Source organism: Camellia sinensis, chromosome 1 (assembly GCF_055761805.1).
Source record: "Camellia sinensis isolate YWXY chromosome 1, ASM5576180v1, whole genome shotgun sequence".
Lineage (NCBI taxonomy): Eukaryota > Viridiplantae > Streptophyta > Magnoliopsida > Ericales > Theaceae > Camellia > Camellia sinensis.
Genome location: NC_138961.1, coordinates 53,376,465 through 53,399,005, shown reverse-complemented (window position 1 = coordinate 53,399,005; position 22,541 = coordinate 53,376,465). Strand labels below are relative to the sequence as shown.

Genomic DNA, 22,541 nt, shown 5'->3' with positions numbered 1-22,541 from the left:
TATAATCAATGTAGTGTAGTGTGATATGATATGATATAATATAATCAATGTAGTGTAAAAAGTTTAATAGCGCACATGATGTATTCTATTTATATAATGTTCTAATCAAATATTTGCATACAGAAAAATCTCTTTAATAATATTTATGATGGATATAAAAATATATGCCCTCTTTAAAATATTGCATATGTTGTAGAGATTTTAAACTAAATATATCCTACCACTACATTTGCATATATCACTTTTGTCAAAAGAAGACAACTCATTAATATCACATTTGTCAAGATAATACAACCAATTAATCATTTTTGTCAAAATAATATAATTAATCAATTTTAATTTTGTCAAAAAGTGAATAGTGATCAGCCTAAATTTTCATAAAGTGAATAGTAAAGTTTTCAAAAATATTTTTATTTAAATAATATTTAACAAATATATATATTTTAAAAAGATAATATTTTGTGTCAAATAAATATGTATATTAAAAAAATCTAAATTGTTATAAATAATATTTTAGACATCATCAAAATTAAATAATATGATTAACACCCTAAAACCCCAAAAAGAAGATCTGGAAGCCGTACCATAACTTCAGACTAAAAAGCAGCTTTATAGCAAACTTATCCGCGATCATTGCTCGAGCGCAGGAATGGCCGCTCGAGCGGTGTGATTTACATACGTGTTTCTGAACAAGGACCTACGCTCGAGCATAAAAACACATCTCCTAGTACTTTTGCAGACAAGCCAAACTACTGAGAGTGTGAGTTTTTTGCTTGAGCGCAACTTTTCCCACTCGAGCGGGAAGACCAAAAAGTAAGGAAAAATTACAACTCAACTAAACCAAGTTTGTTCGTGAAATTGGCAACAAGTAGGGACCTAACAATCTCCCCCTTTGTCAATTCCCAGACAAAACTTTCTAGCAATTTTTCCTACCAAACACACGCACCAGACACACTACCTAATAAAAACAAACGCTACAAAGGAAATAAGCCTAAATAGTTAGGTACACCATGAACAAACCACCTGTTAAACCAAAAACCAAAAGACTACGACTAGGATATTAAACACAAGCAAATAGAGATAGAGATAAGACAATATATAGCAAAGTAATAAATCGATATCAATATCCAACAAGTTAGCATCCCACAAAAACATTCTATTCTAATATTCAACACGCATCCATCAAAAAAAAAAAAAAAAAATTGGATTGTGTGTGTGGCATGAGTAAGTACAAAAACCAACCCTGAGTGTGTTTCCAGTTAGTAGCAAAAAGAAACTAAAAAAACTAAAACAAAAAGATAGTGTGACTTTTACCAATGCTCATGAGACTGCTAAGAACCCTGAGGTTGAGTTTGACCTAGAGTTTGAAATGACAACTATGTTTACCAAACAGTTCAAAAAACATTAAAAGAAAAAAAAGCCTAATTTCAAGGACTTAATTCAAAAAATAAGGGTAATGACAAATCCAAAACTTTTCCACCAAAAGTTACTCCAAAAATTGAGAAGAAGACTGTGAAGGGACAAGGTGTCCAGTGTTATGAATGTTAACAGTTTGGACATATTACTCTTGAATGTCCATCGAAAAAGAACCAAAATAAAGTCTATACAGTGACTTGGGAAGATGAAATCGGGTCAAAGCAAGAACCCGAAGAAACCGAATCCGGTAAAGACGGAAATAGTACCTACATGGCATTCTACTTCACCTTCACTCAACCACCTCCAAAGCCAGTTGAGTTTGCATGTGGTCAAAGTTTGCACACGTGCTCTTACCTTTGATGGGAGTAATAACTTATACTAGAAGATCAAAATGAGGGTGTATCTTAGAGCTTAAGACCCTAAAAGTTGGTGAGCAATTGAAGAGGATGTTGAAAGTGCTGACGAACCAAGCAATCAAATAGTTCTGGATACCATTCGTGAAGTAATTTTTGAAGAAGAAGAACAACAGATTGCTCACTGCACAAAGGCCAAAGATGCATGGGATATTCTTAGTCAGTCCATGAAAGAGGGAAGTCATCTTCGCAACCATCCATCAACTTTTATGCCTTAGTTGCTCGATTGGATGAGATCAAGGAGAAAAAGAAGCAAAATCCCAATACATCAAAATCCAAAGCAACAGGAAGATATATTAAAAGAATCCAATAAAATCCAAAAACCGTATTAAGATTATATCAATGGACACACAAAAGGAAGAACAAAGGGAAACAGTAAGAGGGCAGCAGTAGAAACCAAAGCACAACCAAGCAGAACCCACATGAGGACACTAAATGAATAGTAGCAATAGTAATGCACACAGAAAACACAAACAACCCCTAAGATGCTCAACCCCACCATGTAAGTGTATAAACAAAGAAAGCCCTAAAAAAGATACACAGACCAAGACACCACAAACCAAACTCAACACAAACGCCAAATCAAGAGAGACGTAAACAATAAAAAAAAATAAGAAAAAAAAGAGATACATACCAGAGATGAAGATAGAGGATTGGCAAGAGAGTAATGGCAAACAAGCACAAGCCAATCCAAGGCATAATCAACAAAAAAAAGAGAGCAAGCCCTAGGGGAGAGAAAGAGGTCGAGAAATTTGGGGAAAAAATGGAGTCCTAAAGAATATGTGGAAGTTTTTATACCAGGGCTCACCTTTCGAGCGTGAGAATCAACGTTCGAGCGGACTCACTTATGTGTGTTGTACCGCTCGAGCCAAGAATAGTGCACTCAAGCGCTAAAAGCATGCTCTCAGTATCTCGAACACTATGCGAAAATACTAGATGAGAGAAATCACTGCTCGAGCGCAAGTGTTAATGCTTAAGCTGGGAAAAAATAAATAAATAAGTTCAAAAAATACCCTGCTGAATATGTAAAATCAATTCACATTGTCAAGTAGGACCCGAAATAAGAGGGGATTAGTATAATAGCAAGAATAATACACTAAGATAAAATAATCCATATACCATGAAGCAGGCAATCGCGCAATTTGCACAATTTGAAACACCGTATCATGAGTAAAATAGGTAACCATGGATTAATGAGCATAACAGGTAACCATGGATCAATGAGCATAAGCTACATATGAATACACAACTCAAAGGGAAACATGAGAGCTCACAAAATGAATGTGTATGGGTGTGCAATCCTTGAGAGGCCACAGAGCTAGAGTTAATCCTAGTAATGTTCAGATGACTGGACCTCCGAAAGGAGAATCTAAACATCACGGAGAAAAGTCAAACCACTAGGAATCAAGGGGTATGTGTTGAGTTAAAAGTAAAGGCTCCCCCTCAATCAATAAGTCCTTTTTCTTTATTTTTGACTTTTCTTTCTTGTGGGCACTCACTGGTGGCTTGCACGCTTAAGAATATGGAGACCAACTCAGAAAAACATGGAAAACAATGAGGATGGCTTGGTTGGTGCCTTTGAGGTAGCCTTTTCCTAATGCCCGGACTTCAAAGAAGTGAGGGAGAAACCGTGGAAGTGAAAATAGATAGTGGATGGTTAAAAGACTCAACATCACCCATGATACACCCGTATAAATTAATTCCTCTAGAAATGTATAAGAGACAATGCTAGAAGTCCATAGAGAAAATTGATCACTTATGCAGAAACCCTTGCAACAGTTTATCTCAAGAATTTGTACGGAATGAGATTATGAATTCAATGAGCATGAGCATTCAGAATGAGCTATGAACAAAGATAAATAAAATCTTGCAAGCAGCATGAAAGGTGTTCATAAAGTCTAAGTGCAAAGATGACAAGAATCAATGACCATGAGATTATAGCATCCAAGTACGCAGAAAACCAATCACTCTCATCCATTCAAGCAACAAGTCACACTCTAGTTAATGAGAGCTACACCTAAGGTCTTTTTAAGGAACTCAAACCGAAAAAGATCAAGGGATTTTGTAAAAATATTAGCTTTTTGATACTTTGTGGGTACATGTCCAAGAACTACAAGGCTTTCTTCAACTAACTCTCGAATGAAATGATGACGAATGTCAATATGTTTGGTGCAAGAATGTCAGATTAGATTTTTAAAGATATTAATGGCACTTGTATTATCACAGAAAAGGGTGAGAGTGTCCTGGTCTATACCATAATCATGAAACATTTGCTTCATCCACAACATTTGTGCACAACAACTGCCTGCAACGATGTACTCAGCTTCAGCAGTCGAAAGAGAGATGGCATTTTGCTTTTTGCTATGCCAAGCAACCAGATTATTCCCAAGGTAAAAACACCCTCCAGATGTGCTCTTACGATCATCAGCACACCCTGCCCAGTCGGTATTAGAAAAACCAGTGATTGCAGCTGTAGTGTTGGTCGAGAACCAAATCCCATACCCCAATGTCCCACTAACATACTTAATGATGTGTTTGACCGCAAGAAGACGAGACATTTTAGGACAGGCTTGGTAATGGGCACAAACACCTACACTAAATGCAATGTTAGGTCGACTGGCTGTGAGGTACAAAAGACGCCCTATCATACTCTTATAAAGGGTAGGATCAACATCAATGCCAGAGGAATCTTTGGAGAGATGAAGACTAATGCTCATGGGAGTGCGTACATGTTTGGCTGACTCTAGTCCGAACTTAGACACAAGGTTTTTGGCATACTTGGTCTAAGAGACAAATATACCTGAAGGTAAGAATTTAGAAGTACTCTTTTAGTTTTAGACACACACACACACACACACACACAAAAGGGAACCTTTTTGGTCAACGCCATATGTTCTTGCTTTTGGAAGGAAAAACTTTCTTTTTCCCTTATAAGGGTGCCAAGCATCACCAAGTGAAATTGCTCACACTTGGCCACAGGCCCATAATCATAACTAGTCTAGGTCATAATGCTCTTACATGCATTCCATATTTGTTCTCCCTCTATCTATCTTGCAATATAAAATTTTAATATTAGATTTGCCAAACATGTTCTTGAATTTTGCTTTGCATAGAAGACTAAAAGCAAAGAGATTGTTTTGTTGTGCTTTTGCTTCTTAAATAGTTACTTTGCAAAGCCAGATCATTGCGAAGCCAACTAAACAATGAGCAAATGTTGGATGTCGACTTCTTCACTAGCTTTAAAGTTGAGTTTGCGTTGAGATATGACATAGCATTAGTACTTTACTCTTTGTAACCATAAACATAATTGTTTTCTATCTAGGTGGTTAGTTTTTGTCTTTTCTAAAATGTGGGTAACCTTAGGATGAACTCCTTAATTTCGTTAAAAAAAGTTTAAGGTTTGTCTGTTATGATTTTAAATCCTAGTTTGTATTTTTGGATAGCCCGTTTTCTACTATTCCATGATTAGTTAGTTTACTAAGGTTACTCTTTTTTTTTTTTCCTCCCTAATTATGCTAATGAGTATATAGTTTTGTTATATCTGTGAGAATGTCTAATCCACCCATGTGGAAATGCAATGGCTAGATTTTTAGCTCGGATAAAAATACATGTTGTGTTTGTTTCGACGGCATCAGGAGAAGTACTCACAAAATATGTTAGCGTTAGCAACATGGAACTATGGATAACCCCAAGCTCTTTGTATTCAGGATGGTCGATCATGGCTGTATTCTTTATTTCTTTTCTTGGCATGTTAGCACCTTTTGCTACTTGTTTCTTTATCCAAAGGTATAGCGTAGACAAGAAGCGCCTCGAGCTTCACATGTTCGTGGATTTTATGGGATGATTAAACGTCGTGTGAAAGCAATACCAAGCCTAATATTTACAGCTAATGTGGAGGATAACTATACTTCAACAACATGCGCTATATGTCTTGAAGACTGCAGTGTTGGAGAGAAGCTTAGAATATTGCCATATCACCATAGTATACATTTCTCTTACCATACCAAAGATGATATTAACTTTCTAATATTCATATAGAGATTTTTGCAGCTTCTTGTCTCTTTGAATGAGCATTTCCTGTTTGATAGAGCACTTGATATTTTTAGGTCTACATAGAAATAGTTGTTCTTCACTTCTTCGCTTTACATATAGTTGTTGGAATCTTAAAATTTTATATTTGAATTTTATAATTTGATTTGATTGAGCTCTTTCTTTGTTACTAATTGCATGGTTGAATCTCCTCTCTTCTTCTTTTTGATAAGTAAAATTTCCTTGGTTGAGTCTCATGTTATAAAGATAATGAATTTATGCAAATTTTGAGAGAATGATCATGCATGACAATTCTTATAAAAATTGTGAGATTTGGTTGCCTTTGGGGCCTTTAAGGTAAAAACATAGTAAAACTTTTGGAACTAGTCAACTTGATATGATTTGAATTTTGATAAATTTGAATTAAGATATTTGATTTCGAATTGTGATTAGCTCTTCGTTTTTCTTTTTGGTGCTACATCATCTATATTAAGTATGTAGAAAATAAGTTACCAGAAGTTTTGGGTAGCCATGTTGAGTGTTTGACGTGGAATTGAAATCCAAAAGATAGAGGGGGTGATTAGGCTTGATTTACACTTAACTAGGGAGATTTGTGAAGGTAAGTGAGGTATAGTTAATGGGGCTGCAAATGGTATTGCTGGAATAGTTGGCTACTTTCCAAAGAGAAATAGGAGGAGACAGAAAAGAAAAAACAAAAAAAGCTTAAACCTTGCTAAGGTTGCTAGATTGTTACTGATTCTAGTAGGATTAAAACTTCAAGCTAGGAAATTGAGGAACTTTGACTAGTTAGAACAGCCTAGACCTAATATGATGACCTAATTTTGTAATTTGATCTAAATAAGACCTATGAAACCATATTATAATCCATTTATAACAAATTTAGAATTACAAAACTACCCTTACTACAACCCAACCTAATAAACCGGTAATAACTCTATCCAAAAGGCTTAGCAACTGTAGAAAACCTACAATTAAGACTAGAAATAAAATCCTACATAATTTCCTTAGAATGCTCCTTGGGAAATTCTTGATATGCCTCTCTAAATTGCTTACATAAATCATACATTACTAAATTGCTTCAATAATTATGTCAGTTTGTGATCATATTATTGTTACATTTCATCAACTTGTTCTTGCTCCTTTGACAAAATTTCATGCTGCTTGTGTCAATACTTGGCTTACAACATGGAGAACCTTTTTCCCCATCTGCGAATGTGATGCTAGAACTAGCACAGACAATCCACGAGCGACAGAACACATACCATTGCTTTCATTAAGCCCTTCATCGTCCGTATTGTCATCATCCTTGAGATCATCATTAGCATCATCTTTAGCCATACAAATCACCTCATTGTTTTTACCCTATAAATTGTATCAGTTTATACGTTTTAGGAGGTGTAACTAATCTGTGAGCAATAAAGAAGTGAAAATAAATCAAACCCATGTATGACTTGATGGGTATTGCCCAAAATCATCATAAAAATCACTAAACAAATAATCAGAATACATAAGAATACATACACAATCAATAAACAGCCATACATGCAAATATATACACAATCAATGGATTAGGGCTTTGAAACTAATGAGAGAGAAAGGAAAAAGAGGGGGAAAGGTGTAACGTCCCCAAAATAATACAATAAATAAAACCCAAACATATATAAATAACAGCATGAATTGAAACATATTGTTCTTTCATTACATAGAGTTAATGATACAAAAGAGTGTAGCAAAAATGAATACCCTACAGGCTTACACCTTTCCAAGTCATTGCTTGGTCACACAAAAATGAGCTTCACTCAATACATTTTATGCCCTTGGCTTTACAAAAGAAATAATCAAAAGTAGAGAACCTCTTGCTCCCAAAAATTCCTCCAAACTATTGCCTTGATGAAGGCATGTCACCAACACCTGAAAATGTTATTCCCAAATAGGGTGGGCCACAGCACCGTAGGAATCATCTAACACAGTATATGAAATTTAGCAAAGGTATAAGTACAACATGCATATACAATGCTTGTGATAAAATGTCCACAAATTCTTATACACATAATACATCAAATTTCAAATCATAGTTGGGTTTCCTCTAATTTATTTCCAATTCACTTATTTTTTTTCTCAATCCATAAGTCAAATTCATTATTTTTCGACAACCAAACTGAGACTACAACTCAATAGTTTTCCAATCATGCAAAACATACACAAACACTTCAAACTGCCATTTTACGGATGTTTCGTCCGCGGGATTGGCACACATGTATAAAGTCCAATTTGCTATTTTATGGATATTTCATCAGTGGGATTGGCACCCATGTATAAATTCCAATTTTCCATTTTACGGATATTTCATCCGCGGGATTGACACCCAAGTATAAATTTTGGGACTTTCACCCAGGACACCCCGGCCAACTTAATTATAATGGAGTCCATTCCTTTTTTCCTCCTAAATAATCATACATATGCAATATATTTAAACACATAATCATACATGGAGTACATCCCTTTTCTCCTCTCAAATAATCATACATATACAATGTATTTACAACATGATCATATACAATGATAGCCAACCATGGATTAGTTTTAATTCACCTAATCCTCGTGCAATTTCTACAACAATCATAGTTATCCTCCACCGATAGCCTAATACAGATATTTCTAAACAGATATACATTCTCAAGACAGATAATTCATTCAAAATTTCTGAAGGTATGAGATAATACATATCCAATTCCACCAATTACATCCATAATTATCCAATTTCACATTTTCAATGTCAATTTCAATTATTTATACAAAATAACAATTAAATCTAATTAGGGCAAAATCTCCCAATTTTTTCCAAAGATTAACCAAGTGCCAAAATCATCAAGTTGGACACAATATAACATCATTTTCAAACCCCACAATCATTTGTCTCTTATTCATTAAAAACCTATCTTTTCATCTCATACCCAAACCTTAGGTTTGCTTAAAACATCCCCAAATCACACCATTGTTACACAAATGACAAATATCTAAGCTAAATAACATATGAAGGTGTAGAAAAAATCTCTGCCTCAAGTTAGAAGACCAAACAAAGCAAAGGTGTAACTCCAAGGATGCTCAAACCCGACTTCGTTCGGGTCAAAATGAAGATCTTGAAGCGCTCTATCTTTTTCTCAAAGGCACTAGGGTAAAGAATACGATAGATCTAGATCAAAATGTAGAGAGAGAGAGAGAGATAGAGTATTTTAGAGAGAGAAACTCAGTATCTAGGGTTTTGGAGGGTTTTAGAGAATGAGAGATAAGTGAAAAAGTGAACAAAAACATCATCTTCACGGACTGTTATACACGCAGTCCGCTCGAGCATGGAAAGTGACATTCGAGCGTCAGACACAAAGTTCCGCTTAAGCGTGAAATGTTATGCTCGAGCGTGAAATACGCATTTCCAAAAGTTTTACAGACGAAGGACCCCGCTCGAGTGCAGGACTGGACGCTAGAGCGTCCACCCGCTCGAGCGTAAAAAACGCCACTTGAGCGTCGAATACACTCTCTCAGTATTTGCAAGTCTACAAAAATACTGAAAGTTGACAAATCCCGCTCGAGCGCAAGAATGGTCGCTCGAGCGAAGGAGCAAATTTGTGAAGCCCGCTCAAGCGCACGAATTCTCGTTCGAGCGGAAGAGCCAAAATCTGGGCATCACAGGTTTGGAAAAACACGCAACCAACCTATTCCAAACACACAACCACAACCCGATAACCAAAATAAATGGGAGACAAGGGAAACAAGATATGAATCACTATTCAAAACTATACAACCCAAGTCCGAAACACAACAAATGACGGGCCAAAACTGGAATCGCTATAAAAGATATGAAACCACTAAAATCAAACCCATTTATAACATCAAACCCATAAAACTCTAGAAATCAAACCAATTCAACAAAACCCATTTAAGAAATCAATATCAAATTAAACTGAATAAATCATATAAAACCCTAGATCAAGAGTAAGAAATAGGGAAATAAAATAAGGGATAGAGAGACAGAGACAGAGACAGAGAAAGAGAAAGAGAGAGAGAGAGAGAGAGAGAGAGAGACAAAGACAGAGACAGAGACAAAGACAAAGACAGAGACAGACAAACAGATAGAGAAAGAGCAAGAGAGAACCCGATATTACGACGGTTGCGGTGGTGATTTGTGGCGGTGGCGATGTGCGACATGCGAATGCTTCATAGTTGTGAGCGCCTGCGAAGGTGAGGTGAGGTTTGATGGTGACTGATTGTGTGTGTGTGTGTGTGTGTGTGTGTGTGTGTGTGTGTGAGAAAGACAGAGAGAGAGAGAGAAAGAAAAAAGTGTTTTGTATTCCTAAACAAAGGAGAATACCTGGCCAGGCGCCAAAAGCTTTTTATTTTCCCACTAAAATTGTGGCACCTTTGGCGACTAATGGCACTTTTGTCGACAAAAGTTAATTTCTAACGACTAAACTTTTTAGTAGGAAAATCAACTTTAACGGTGACTAAAATGTTAGTCACCAAAGGTAGAAATTGGCGACTAAATTTTCTTTCGTCAAAAAAGATGAATGTACTTAGGGGTTGTTTGGGATGTTGTAAATAAGTGTACTTTTTGACTTTTTATGAAATATGGGTTGGGTTTGAAGTGATGTGGTAGAGAGGTGATGTGACTTAAATAAGATAATATGACTTAAATATGATAGTGACTTTTTGACTTTTTAACTTTTTTTGAAGATGCCAAACTTAACCTAAATATTGTTTAGTCACCAAAACCTTTAGTAGCTTTTTTGACCGACAAATATTTTTTTTTGGTCGCCTATTATGGCATATTTAGCGACTAAAATTTTTTTTAGTTGCCAATAAATAATATACATTGACTAAAAAAATTTAGTAGTTAAATCCTAAACCAACGCCGACCAATGCAAATTTTAGTGGCCAAAAAAGTGCACTTTTGGTGACTAAACTCCTTTTAATCGCCAAATTTGATCGCCAAAAATATAAATTGTTATAGTGTCTTACCACTTGAGTAGCATAAAAGACATAAAAAAAAATTTTTTTTTTGGTTATTTATACTTATTTGAATTGCAGACATATCATGTCTGCCTTGCAAGCCGAAGCTCTCTCCCTTCGCATGGCCTGCATTTTGGCTCAAGCTCACAACCTATCTTCAGTTGTGATTGAGAGTGATAACCTGGTGATCATCAAGTTATGTGCATCTGAATAAGTTCCCCCTTGGGAGATAATGGCTATCATTTTGGACATTCGACATTTTGCTACCTCAAGACAGTGGAAGTTTCTTTGGGCTAACAAATCATCTAATAGAGCAGCACATTGGGTGGCCAATGCACATGCTAATGATTCTCTTTCTACTAATTGTGTGTCTTGCCCTCCTCTAACTTTATTTTCGTTGCTTCTCAATGATGTAAGCTTGACTGTTTCTGGTTAATCTAATTTCCCTTTGCGTTCAAAAAAAAGATAAAAAATAAAAAATAAAAATAAAAAAAACTACTACTACTAATATTGTTTTAAGTAGATTGTCAATTGAGGGCATTTGGTTTAAAATTTTTATCTAGAAATGATTGAATTTTTACTTTATCTATGACTTATTATTAACTGTATAATATTTAGTACCTATATGAATGAAATTTTCTTATTCAATCTTAGGTGAAAATTTTTATTTTAATATTTTTTACATTAAAAATTAATTGAGTATTGATCATTTTAAGTAATATTCATTTAATAGGTTTATTTTTAGTTTTATCAAGATTTTCAAAGTTTAATCACTATTTTATTTCAAAAATAAAAATTTACTATTTTCTTAAATTTTAACAAATTTTGTTTAGAGAAAAAACTTGGTTATACTATTGTTCACAGGTGATGTGAAATCATAATTGTTTTATTTTAAAATAATTAAAATTAAAATTTATTTTTTTTTATATAAATTTAGATCGAGTTTAGGTCATGTTGTTAGAAAATACAAAAATCTCTTTTGCCCAATCTCCAGCTCGGCCCAAGTTAGGGCCTAAAAGTCTTTTCCAACCCAAATCCTAAAATGTCATTTTTGGTATAACTACCCTTTTTTTTTTCCCCGAATAATATTTAATGGGTTGAACTTAAAATAAAAAATAAATAAAAAATAAGTAGCAAAATATTTTTTTATGAAAAATTGCGTTTAATCAACCATTAATAGGAATAAGTTGCAAATTTAAAAAAAAAATAAATGTAAGTCCTAAAAAATTATTTTTATAATAGTATAAATAAAGAGTCAAGGGGCAAAAACACTCAAACACAATATATTTAGACCAGTAATTTATGTAGAAAGAAGGAAAGTGAGAGAGAGTGGTCCATTGGATTTATTGTGAGAAAAAGATTTTTTTATTGTGAGAAAAAGATATTTGTATGAATCATTTATATTGAAAAGTTACATGCAATTTATTTTGGAAATAAGCACATATCATGCATAAAAAATAATAATACCATATCTCCTAATTTGTCACCCCTAAATGATTACTAGTGATATGATATTAAGATTAGACCTCACATGATGTAATGTTTGACAAGTCAAAATTTGACACTTATCAGGCACATCAATAGCGGTAGTTTTTAGGGATGATAAATTAGGTGTCTCAAATATTTTTCTAAAAATAAATATTTGTTAGAAAATTTTGACTTGATCTTCAATTTTTTATTTGGGTGAATACATCCATATTTTGTATGAAATATTATATATATTTTCTTTTTGAAAATAATTGAAATTTTATTTTAATGAATAAATGTGAGTCAACCAATAGAGGATTTTAAATTATTTTAAAATAAGAAAATTAAGAAATTTAGAATTGAATTTTGGAGCTCTCATGGCTCTTTTCATTGAAAACACCCTTTGCTATGGTAGTATGGATATGGGGTTTTGACAGTAGCGGCCCAAAGCCCATATCGGGGATGGGCTGACTCTCCTGCCTATATATGGGCTTTATATGCATAGTATTTGAAGGGCTTCAACCTTTTTCACTTATTGGTTAATTTGGGCTGGGCCCCCCAGAATATCAAAGTTGATTTGGGATAGAACATTGTTTAAAAGCTTTTGATTTTAAATTATAATTTTTTTTTTTATAATAATCATCAGCATGAACTGAACTGGATACACATAGCATCCTTTATACTTACGGTATTAGAAGAAAATAATTTATAAAGAAGTTTTATAAAAAAATACTCAAAATGATATTACAATGACAGTTTTTAAATCATAAATATTAATGATGAGTATTTTAGTTTAAAATGAAATAACCAATCACATCATTTGTGTTTGAATTTTGTGTAAATATTATATTTGTATATCATTGAATTTTACTAGATTATTCACATTATATAAACCAACACAAAAAATGTGATTGCTATATTGCTAAATTGAATAGTGATCAATATTTCATGGATGTGATAGTTAATTAGTAACAATCGTTTTATTTTTTTAATTTATAAAAATGATTTAATTAATTTTAAAAAAGGTTAATAAATAAAAAGTCGGATATGAAATACTTTTAACTTTTGTATTCAGAATACCAGTTTTCAAAACCACAACACTAAATAATAAAAGGCAATCGAAAAGTTATATAGAGTAACATTTAAAACATCAATATGCTACACTAAATATCCTAGTGCTTATAAGCATATGTGTTACACTATGATATTGAACAACAATATTGGAATACGACCAGTACTAGCGACACAATTATATATCAACTAATATCGGATAAAATCAACTGATATGTTGGTGAATAATGGTATCAGAAGTCCAAAATCCATTAACTTTTTTTTTTAATTAGCAAATTAAAATTTTCATTAAAGACATGAAATTAAAGGTACAAGACGAAATAATATTCGATATATCAATCGATGTTTAAAACCTTGGTTGCCACTCTAATTTTTCTCATACTTGTAATCCTAAGGGAGTTGTGTCCAAGCACTTGGCTTCCATTTGAACACATCCTTCCTTCATTTCAGTAACATCTCTTTTGTACACATACACACTTGATGCCCACAAAAAAGCCCCTAAATTGAGTGCAGATATCACCAAAAGAAACCCATAGTAGTAATCCAAGTGACAATCATTCAAATTCCTCCCAATCCAACTCTTTCCTCCATCCCTTCCTGTAATCTTATCCACCATTGTCACCAGAAAGCTATTTAAAAAATTCCCAACTCCGATCCCACTAGTAAAAAACGTTGTCCCAAGACTCTGCATGTCCTCTGGCGACTGATCATAGAAAAACTCAAGCAATCCGATGGCATTGAACACATCGGCAATCCCTAGAAGAACATATTGAGGCAATAGCCAAAGTATGCTCATAGGAACAATCTCTTTAGGTCCTGTAATGTGGTGAATTTTTGTCACATGGATGCGCCTGACTTCAACTACATAGGCAATTGCAATGGCCATGATTTGGATGATGAATCCAATTCCAAGTCTCTGGAGGAGAGTGATGCCACGTGGGTTTCCAGTCCTTCGACGCATGAGAGGGACGAAGTAACGATCATACATGGGAACGGAAACGAGCATGGAGAGGGTGACAAAGCTGCCTAGTGAGGCAGCCGGGATGTGAAAATTGGAACCCAACCTGCGGTCCATGGTGGTCCCTTGCTTGACAAAGAGGGTGTTGATTTGGGCCCAAATGGTGCTGGGGACTAGGGTTACTACCCATATCATGGCCATGCCTAAAATGAGTTTGGCTCCTTCTACTTGAGTGATTGAGCATGGAGGCTTTGAGGGATTAAGGTTGTCTTGTTTGATTGCAGCCTTGTCCAAGAACCTGAGGATAAAATTGTAAATTTATTTTTCTTAAGATTTGACAATATTTATAATTTTTAAAGATTGACAACTGCAAATAATTAAAAACATGTGAGCCATGATTGGTAAGCCTACTAAGGAAGACAATATTAATTTGAGCAGTATATTTATTTGCTCATGCAAATGTGGTTTGTCTGCTTGTGTAGAACCCTAAAGATTGCACTCAGAAGTGGGCCTGATCTCCAAAAATTGACATGACATAAACATCAGCCTAAGAAAGTATTTAAAATTTTTGAAATAGGTTAATCAAATTTATGTGTCCCTTAGGAATGGGTTGTATGACTCTTTGTGTAACTCTATCCAATCAGAATCCTTGAAGCCCAGTGTCATATTCCGTTGATTAGTGTAAATCTTATATGGAACCCACATCAATTATCGATAAATATGCGACATGTTACACATGTGAATAATTTTTTCATATATTAAAATATCTTATTGATTGTTGGTTAATAGTGGAACCCACTATTTCTCTATATATATCTATGTATCTATCATCAATGCTCTATATTTCAAAAAATAATTAGAAAATATGTAAAATTTAAAATGCGTTTAAATTCATTTTAAGCATAATTCGTACCATATCAAATTTAAATTAAGAATTAATTAAAAGTAAATCAAGTGAATATGAATATATAGGATAAAAACTGATTTTTTGGGGGAATAACAAATCTTACGCCCATAAGTTGAAGCGTAGTAAAATTTTCACCCTATTTAGACGCATGCATTTTTTTTATTTACTTATTTTTTAAAAAGACAAATACTTTAAATGCTAGCCAATTATAAGATTGGTTAACATCTAGAAGCATGAAGGTAGTTTTTAGGAGAGTTTAATTGTCTTATTTTTACTGATATATAGTTCAATTAGCAATTCTATGGCTCAATATCGCTTTCAAGCTTCGAATTTCAACTACTAAAAGTGAAAAACAGAGTCATGGTCTGTTTAAAGAGAATCTAGATGGAGACTAGTACTACCATGTGGAATCCTTGACTTGCCCTGTGGTAGCAACTATGATAGTACTCTGAATCACTGATTTTTTAAGTGGACCCATCTCATTTATCATGGGCTTTCTATTTTTATAATTAAGTTTTCTCAAATAGTTGATGAATTTAATTTTTTTTAATTTGATTTGAACTCAAATTTAGCATTTTTTTTTTTTTACTTTTTTTTTTTTTTTTTTTGACAAACCGATCTCAAACACTCAAATCTCAACTCAACTCAACTCATCATTTAGAGCACTATATATAATTGCGCTTTAAAAATCACTAGTGTGTTTTACATGTAGATGTAGATGTGGTTTGTTTTGTTGTGAGAGAGTGGTTATGGTGGGGAGGTCTAATTCGTAGGTGATGTGGCATAGCAACTTGGGTAGACACTGACAATTCATTTATGTTATGTTTGGTTGAGAAATTTAGAAATAGATTTAGAAAGAGAAAGAGAAAGAGAAAATGTGTGTAAAATTAGGTAAAATATAGATATATTTTATTCATATTTTACCTATATTTTCTATTTATTTTTCTAAATCTCTTCTTAAATCTCCCAACTAAATACAACATTAAGGAAGGACTAGAAGGGAATAATTACTGTGAACAGTGCATAGGTCTATATATTAAAGGATTGGGTACTAAACACCAAACCAAGAAGAGCATCTTTCTATGGTCTTCATGATCATGAGGTCCATGACCTTATAAATTTCTTATCCAAATTTCACTTGAATGCATGCAATCATACCAAAAATATTTAGGTTACTCAGCAACCCCACACACATACACACACACACATATATATATATATATATATATATATTTGATAATTGGATATTCCAACCAGCTTAATCTCTATTGGCATCAAGATTTGAGTTGTCTTTGTAATATTCAAATGTGCAACCTCTTGAGTGATAAGCCTTTTAGTTGCCTTCTCCTCCTACTAAGTCAAATCTCTTGGGGTTCTCATCAACCATATTTATAGAATAATGTTATCTATAAGTCGATTTTTTTTTTTTTTTTTACTGGTAAGCTAAAATTAGATAAAAAGTCCGTTTATAGCATTTTTTTATTTTTGTAAGAACAATAATAGAGAATAATGCAAACGTTAGATAGAGTAAATTTCTCATCAATTTTTTTTTTTTTTACCACTAGATACAAAGGTAGTCCGGTCTACACTAATAAATTTATATGAGACTTGTCTATTTATGTTTAGTAATAAGAAAATCAAATAATAAATTTGTTTATATATAACATTTTTTTAAAATATTATGTTTGAGGTTAATAATAGAGATTAATGCAAAAGTTAGATATGGTACTGGACTTTGCATTAATGAAAACAAAAATCTTTCACAATTACCTGTACCCAAGGGGTAGTAGTAGTGGTACCACTTTCAATGACAGTTATAGTTATGAACTGAGAAAAGATTTTAAGCCACAAGTTCATTCTAAAATTTTCCTATTTCAATAATTGGAGCTTTGAGTAGTTGGATTCATTTATATTTATAGATGTTATTCTCACCTCCACTTAATTTCAATGAAATGGAAAACTAAGGCATGTTTAATATGTATTTATTTTCTATTTTCATTTTTTATATATACCAAAAAAAAAAAACACATAAAAATTTGTTTAGCAAATTTTCTTTTATAAAAAATAAAAATAAAAAATAAAAATAAAACTGCTTCAAATACCAAAAACTCATTTTTCATATTTGAAAATTATTTTCGCACTAGAATAAAAAACGATATAACAATAGATGTTCTTGAGCGTTTTGTTATTTTTGTTTCCGAAAACACGAGAAATGAAATAGGCCCAAGAAATTCAAATATAACTACTATACACTATAAAAATTAAAGTTTTAAAGACTAAAATTTAGGGACAAAATTATTTTTTAAAAACTAAATATTTTTGTTGCGAAAAGTGTCGTTATTATATTTTTAGTAACAAAAATTAGGCATTAGTGATAAATTATTATTCTTTTGGGACAAAAAATTTTTCTCAAAAAATAAACCATTTTGAGACTAAATTATTTTGTCCCGAAAAGTCTATTTATTAGTAACATTTTCAAAATTTTGTCACTAAAAGCCTTCTTTTGGACTTTTCAGAACAACCTTTTAGCGACTATCATCATGACGATAAAAAATGGTCCCTCAATGTCTTTTACAACAAAATTTTCATTTTTAAAGAGTAAAACATTTAGTTTGTAAAACTTTTATTTATTGTAATGATGAATGGAAGTAAAACTCACTCACCTAAAAACTGGAGAGTGATGGGTTATTTTTGCTCAAAAACACAAAAAAACGAAATAAGCCCTAAGAAATTCAAATATAACTAGTACTCAAAATGGTAGTAAAGCTCCTTCACCTAAATATTGGAGAGTAGTGTTGGGATATTTTTGCTTTGAAAACACGAAAAAATGAAACAGACCCCCATGAAACTCAAATATAACTTCTAGAAATGGCAGTAAAACTTACTCACCTAAAAATTGGGGAGTGATGGATCTGGCGTTTACCGCTATGAATGTAATGTCGGAGCTCAAACTCATGAAGTTCGGACGGGTGGCTTGGAACTCTAAGCTTCCTGTTAGCAAACGCAACGATAGGGACTCGAAGTAGTTCACCAGCAGGGCTCTTAGTCTTCCTAACCTTGTGCCTGTACAATGGTGTCCCACTGTAGAATATGAATAGAGACAGTAAAAGCCCAGCTGTTGGGATACCATACCCTAATCCCCAACCCAAGTTGTCTTGGATGTAGACAAGGCCTAGGGTAGCCAAGAGTGCACCAATGAAGGAACTGAACATCCACCAATTGAAGAAAGACACCTTGAGCTTCTTCTCATGTGGGTTGAAGTCATCAAATTGGTCTGCACCAAAGGTGGAGATGTTGGGCTTGGTCCCACCAGCCCCAACTGCTATGATGTAGAGAGCTGAGTAGAAGAATGCTGTTTGGGAAGATGAGGCCTTGTTGCATACCCCATTTATGCATGTTGGTTTCAAGATTTTGATTGATACTGCCATTGTTAGAAGTACCATTCCCTGTTGACATCATTGTAAATGAGTCGTTTACTTTTAGCATCAGGTACAGGCTAAGAATCTTATATAAGATTATAAGAATGTTGAGATATGATCGAATGATTGTAAGTGCATTGAGATCATTATGAATGAGTCTATTACTTTTAATATCAGGTACAGGGCCAAGAATCTTGTGTAAGATTTCCAGAAACTCGAAACATGCACTAATAATTCTAAGTGGATAAAAATCTTTATGAATAAGTCAGTTACTTTTTGTATCATCACACGTACATGTTAAGTATCATATGTAAGATCATAAAAATCTCGAGTCATGATCTAATGATTATAAGTGCAATGAGATGTAGACGTTTAGGAATAAAGAATTGCATGCAATAAAGCGAAAGAAAAATCAAGTGAAATTGGTGGCATATATAAAATGAGCCAGCTAGCTGGCTTGCTTGCAATGGAATTGAGAAAATTGGTTGCTGTATATTTTCAACCAAAAAAAAAACTTTTGTGTATGTGAATTTTCTCGAGATATCTAATTTGACACCTACAATTTTCACATTCAAAAATATTCCTGGAAAAATGTTAGGAAAATAAAATGGGAAAAAAAATTTAAAAAAATTTCTGTAGCGGAAAAAATCAACAACTACAAGCCATTGTAATAATTCACCAATATTATATCATCATATTGCCGATACTGTTTCAAATTATGATGCGAATGCAGTACTATGTGGTTTTCATTGATGAATACGAAGTACATGTCCTTTTCAATCAATTGAATTGAAATTCATTAAAGCATTGAAAAGAGCGTCTAACCTGTATATGCATATCTAATTCCAACTTGATGAATTAACACAAATCATCATAAGCATGTGGATAATCTTGTTACAGATCATTTCCAACTTGTGCATATTTAGGCTTCGTTTAGGAAGTGAGTTGATTTTTTGGTTTTTTTTGACTATTTTAGTCTGGGACTAAAAAATTTGATTTGAGAAAGACTTTTGACTTTTTTAATTTTTTTAATTTTTCTGTGAGAGAATGAATGTAATGATTATGAATTGGATGTGATGTTTTGTCTTATTGAGTTAAAAAATCTATTTTGTTTTTTGTGACTATTTTAGCCGAAAAAAATTCCAAACCTCTCTTTCCAAACGGAGCTTTAAATTTCAACTAGAAGGAATAATATAATCTCCCAACAAATCATAAGCCTGTGGATAACCTAAATACATCTTCCATGTAATAGTGGTTATTATCGGTCCCACCCCACGAGCAAAAGTTCTACATAAACACATGAAAAAATTATGAATAGAATACAAAGTACTGACAGCATTAAAATGAACAACAACGCTAGAGGGTCACAATTTTTGTAGCCATAATGGCTCAAAACTGTCAAAACGACGTCGTTTTGGCATGTTTTGTACCCAAAACGACGTCGTTTTGACAGTTTTGAGCCATTGTGGCCACAAAAATTGTGGCCCTCAAATATTTTCGTAAAATGAACGTAATGCTCAACACTACATTCTGTGCATTTAAATATATATATATATATATACATGTATAGATTTTGAAAAAATTATGAGTTTTATTGGCCATTGAGAGCGTAGGCAGAGATAACAATGTTGTATATGGACATTATCAAGTAAATGGGTCACTATAAAATATGCACAAGAAAAAGAACGTGTTGATGGGACCATGTTTGGGTAAGGATACGCAAAAAGTAAAATTTATGCAGAAAGATATATACAAAATAATATGTTAAATTGACTTTATCACTTTAAAAAAAAAAATCATGAAGATTTTTTATTTTATTTTTTTCAAAAAAGAGCACTATTGTACCATGCCATTCTGGTCCAAACATTTAATTCAAAACCAATTGACATTGATTTGAAGCGGCCTCTCAAATATATTAATCAAACTCGGGCAGCTTAGAAAGACGATGTGAGATAAGTCTAATAATTCTGATGGATAATTGTGTAAAAAACTTCTAAAAGAATAGTGTATTTTTCTTAAAAACAATAGAGATGAAAGAAATTTACCAGGACATAAATGAGAGATGACAATGTGAAGGTCCAGAAGCGACCCAAGTAAGAATCTGCTATATAGGCGCCAACGATTGGAGTCATCCAAACTGAGCCAGACCAGTTATTGACATTCCTCACAGATGAAACAGTGTCTTCATGAAGTTGGGTTGTCAAGTAAACCACTAAATTGGATGCTACTGCATAGAATGCCATCCTCTCAAATGCTTCATACCCTTCATAACCAACAAAACACCATTAATTTTCTATCACTACTCTTCTGTGGCATAATTTACGTAATGAGAACGAAAAAGAAAACGAAAACAGAAAATGAGAACACAACGAGAAGAAGAGATAAGAAGATGAGTATACCAACGAGAAAAGCACAAGCTTTCCATTTGCCAGTTTTGGAAGCAAGGGCAGGGTGGCCATGGAGATCCACAGTGCCATCTTGGGTGTAGTCTTTGGATTCCATTAATGGAGAAAATATTGAGAGGTTGATGATTTGTTAGTGAGAGACAAGAGCACTTAAGCTTGAGAGAAGATGGTATAACTCAAAGGTTTTTGAGGAAAAGGAGTGGCTGCTATGTTGCTATAAGTAGGCAGTGCTATAGTTGCTGTCACTGAGCTTACCCATAACAGCCGGTATTAGAAGAATAAACATTGGGTATAAGAAAAAGTTAGAGGTTATGAAAAATTTTTCATAAAAATAATCATGAAAAATTTATGATTATTAGATTATCTTAATTAGTGTGTGATATTTTATTCTAAGTATAATTTAAGGGTTATAAAACTTTCATAATTATTTTCATGTAAGGTTTTTCATGATATTTAGTATTGTTGTCGGGTATAACCTATATTACATAGATTCAGGTGCGACTGTATATCTAAATGGTGGACTCTTAAAATCTCAAATCTAAAGGTACACAGACTCGATAAAAAATATCATATTTTTATATTTTTAATCTATTATGTAAAATAAAATGGTTGACTATATATAATATATAATGTTAAAAAGGTGTTTTATAGCCATGTGGACGGGACACTTTGCGTGGGTCTCCGAATTAATCGAGGTACGTATAAGTTGGTCTAGACACCCAGTCATAAAAAATAAAAAAATAAAAAAGAAGTTAATTTATAGCAATTACACAACAAATGATACATATAAGATAATGTTAAATACAAATATAGAAGAAATGTCCAGTGAAAAGTATCGGACATATATCTCATACCCTTATCTAAGTATCAGATGTCAAACGTGAGTATTTGATTTATTTTAAAAAGTATATGCAACATAGGGTATAACAATAATATCACATGACTTTAGGGAGAATCACATGGCTAGATTAGTGCTAGTGTGAGACACATTGTCCACCTAATTTTATTGGGTAAATTATAAATATATCCTCTGAGATTTGATTAAAATATGAATCACCTTCTATAGTTTTGAAAATTATATTCCACCTCTTAAGGTTTCTAATTTCATAACAAATCGCATCTTTTATTAATAAATCATCAGGTCAATTAACAGGTTTTAATGATATTAAAAAATACGTTTTAATTAATAATTTAGGTAATTTTATTATTGTATAAGAGAGCAATTATGAATTTCATTTTTCTAGTTAATTCTGTTAAATAAAAAATTATAATAAGGGGGTATTTGTAATTTTTCAAACCATAAGAAACAATCTGTATTTTAAACAAAATTCAAAAGGTGTATTTGTAATTTACCCAATTTTGCTTATCGATTTTCACATTCAATATTTGTTCATACTAGGCTAATATATATATATATATATATATATATAT

The 22,541-nt window shown here is 33.0% G+C and overlaps 1 protein-coding gene across 1 annotated transcript; it reads right to left on the bottom strand.

The window, feature by feature from the left end:
- Positions 1 to 13,672: 13,672 nt before the first annotated feature.
- LOC114317441 (protein NRT1/ PTR FAMILY 5.1) lies at positions 13,673 to 21,308 on the bottom strand. The gene is made up of 4 exons (XM_028264140.2): positions 21,105 to 21,308; positions 20,751 to 20,968; positions 18,176 to 18,732; positions 13,673 to 14,677 (listed from the first exon to the last, which is right to left on the bottom strand). Exons 1-4 carry the CDS (start codon positions 21,205 to 21,207, stop codon positions 13,798 to 13,800), a joined length of 1,758 nt encoding a protein of 585 aa, XP_028119941.1. The 5' UTR covers positions 21,208 to 21,308; the 3' UTR covers positions 13,673 to 13,797.
- Positions 21,309 to 22,541: the final 1,233 nt, after the last annotated feature.

Bases quoted from the DNA above. Each gene is read 5' to 3' on its own strand.
- LOC114317441 (XM_028264140.2), bottom strand. From the start codon at position 21,207: ATGGAATCCAAAGACTACACCCAAGATGGCACTGTGGATCTCCATGGC. The intron at 20,969-21,104 runs GTATACTCATCT...TTGGTTATGAAG, and splicing joins AGCTTGTGCTTTTCTCGTTG to GGTATGAAGCATTTGAGAGG. The intron at 14,678-18,175 runs GTGAGTAAGTTT...TTTTATCCTCAG, and splicing joins CATCACTCCCCAATTTTTAG to GTTCTTGGACAAGGCTGCAA.